The sequence below is a fragment of the Onychostoma macrolepis genome, chromosome 18 (genome assembly GCF_012432095.1).
Source record: "Onychostoma macrolepis isolate SWU-2019 chromosome 18, ASM1243209v1, whole genome shotgun sequence".
NCBI classification, from domain to species: domain Eukaryota; kingdom Metazoa; phylum Chordata; class Actinopteri; order Cypriniformes; family Cyprinidae; genus Onychostoma; species Onychostoma macrolepis.
In genome coordinates this window covers 487,501-490,000 of record NC_081172.1, presented here as the reverse complement: position 1 = coordinate 490,000, position 2,500 = coordinate 487,501, and the positions used below count along the sequence as shown (strand labels likewise).

The 2,500-nt window shown below is 33.9% G+C and overlaps 1 protein-coding gene across 1 annotated transcript in view; it reads right to left on the bottom strand.

Moving 5' to 3' along the window:
* Positions 1–2,500, bottom strand: part of LOC131524370 (tyrosine-protein kinase CSK) — a 33,645-nt gene that overhangs the window by 17,726 nt on the left and 13,419 nt on the right. The window contains exon 3 of the mRNA XM_058751452.1: positions 1,757–1,870. Coding sequence (XP_058607435.1) covers positions 1,757–1,870 — 114 coding nt within the window. The remainder of the gene's footprint in view (positions 1–1,756; positions 1,871–2,500) is intronic.

Genomic DNA, 2,500 nt, shown 5'->3' with positions numbered 1-2,500 from the left:
TAACTGGTCGTGCCACCCTTTGCAGCAACAAGCAACAACTGCAATCAAGCGCTTGTGATAACTGTCAGTGAGTCTCTCACATCGCTGTGGAGGAATTCTGGCCCACTCTTCTTTGCAGAATTGTTTTAATTCAGCCACATTGGAGGGTTTGAGAGCATGAATGGACTGTTTAAGGTCATGCCACAGCATCTCAATCGGATTTAAGTCCAGACTTTGATTTGGCCGCTCCAAAACCTTCATTTAGTTTTTCTTGAGACATTCAGAGGTGGACTTGCTGCTGTGTTTGGATCATTGTCCTGCTGCAGAACCCAAGTGCGCTTGAGCTCGAGGTCACAAACTGATGGCGGTCATTCTCCTTCAGGATTTTCTGATAGAGTGCAGAATTCATGGTTCCATCAATTATGGCAAGTCATCCAGGTTCTGAAGCTCAGACCATCACACTACCACCACCATGTTTGACTGTTGGTATGATGTTCTTTTATGAAATGCTGTGTTGGTTTTACGCCAGATGTAACGGGACACACACCTTCCAAAAGTTCAACTTTTGTCGCATCAGTCCACAGAATATTTGCCCAAAAGTCTTGGGGATAATCAAGATATTTTTGGCAAATGTGAGACGAGTCTTTGTGTTCTTTTGGTCAGCAATGGCTTTTGCCTTGGAACTCTCCCATGGATGCTGTTTTGCCCAGTCTCTTTCTTATTGTTGAATCATGAACACTGACCTTAATTGAGGCAAGTGAGGCCTGCAGTTCTTTAGATGTTGTTCTGGGTTCTTTATGACCTCCTGGATGAGTCGTCTTTGTGCTCTTGGAGTAATTTTGGTAGGCCGCCCACTCCTGGGAAGGTTCACCACTGTTCCAAGTTTTCTCCATTTGTGGATAATGGCTCTGACCATGGTTTGCTGGAGTCCCAAAGCCTTAGAAATGGCTTTATAACCCTTTCCAGACTGATACATGTAAACTATTTTGTTTCTCATCTGTTTATGAATTTCTTAAGATCGCGGAATGATGTGTTGCTCTTTAAACATGCTTCACTTTGTCAGACAGGTTCTATTTAAGTGATTTCTTGATTCAACAGGTCTGGCAGTAATCAGGCCTGGGTTTGGCTCGTGAAATTTAACTCAGCTTTCTAAAATAATGTGGTTAATCACAGTTCTTTCATGATTTAATAGGAGGGGCAAGCACTTTTTCACGTAGGGCCAGGTAGGTTTGGACAGCTTTTTTCCCTTAATAAATGAAATCATCATTTAAAAACTGCATTTTGTATTTACTTGCATTATCATTGTGTAATATTAAAATTTGTTTGATGATCTGAATCTTTGAAGTGTGACAAATATGCAAAAATGTAAAAATCAGGAAGGGGACCAACACTTTTTCACACCACTGTATATACAGTATTATATATATATATATATATATATATATATATATATATATATATATATATATATATATATATATGTGAATATTTTATTACATAAAATAAAAACCTTGTATACAACTTTAATTAAACATTTTATAAAAACTTTTATAAAACTAAATACAAAAATGTATCTATATTTTTCTTATAAAAATATAAGCAAAAATAGCACTCTCAGTTAAATATTTGATAGAAAAAAAAAAACATTTTCCCAGAAGTCTTTTTTTTTGTCCATTAATGACATTTCTGATGAATAATGCATAGTAAATAAGAGGCGTTTCCGACAGGTCGAGACGTTAAAGATGACATCATCAGGTGTTTGCTGGTTGGCTGTTACCTTGGTTACGCCGATGATGGTCAGCAGGTCTCCTTTGCAGAAGGGCAGGTCCTGCTCTGTGCTGCCCTGGAAATTATACTTGGCCACACACTCGGTGCCCGGCGGCCATGACACCTGAGAGACAAGCAACAGCTCACTCTAAACATGCTCTACACTCTAACATGTGCTATATAGAAAACAAAACAACCTATTAAATATTATGTCAGATCATTTATTTTGCAAAAAAAAAAAAAGGCTATTTCAGAACCATTAAACACATTCTCCTTACTGTAATGATTTTTTTATTTAAAATATTACTTTTTATCATGTAAATTAATAAAGTTATATATATTAATAAAGTGATCTGGAACAATTTGAAAGCATTTCAAACAAATATCAATTACAGTCATGAGAATTGTGATACTTGAAAATTGTCACAATAAATAAATAAAAAACATAACTTGAACCTTCCAAAATCAATATGAATAATTTAAATAAACAAATAAATAATAAATGAAGTAAAAATAATTGTTTGACAGCACTAGTATTTATGTATAAGTATTTTAATCACATCCAAAATAAAAGTTTTGTTTACATAATATGAGTGTGTACTCTGTATATTTATTTTGCATATATATATATATATATATATATATATATATATATATATATATATATATATATATATATATATATACACATACATATACACACACACATGCATGTATATATTTAAGAATAAATATAATATAAATAAATGAATAA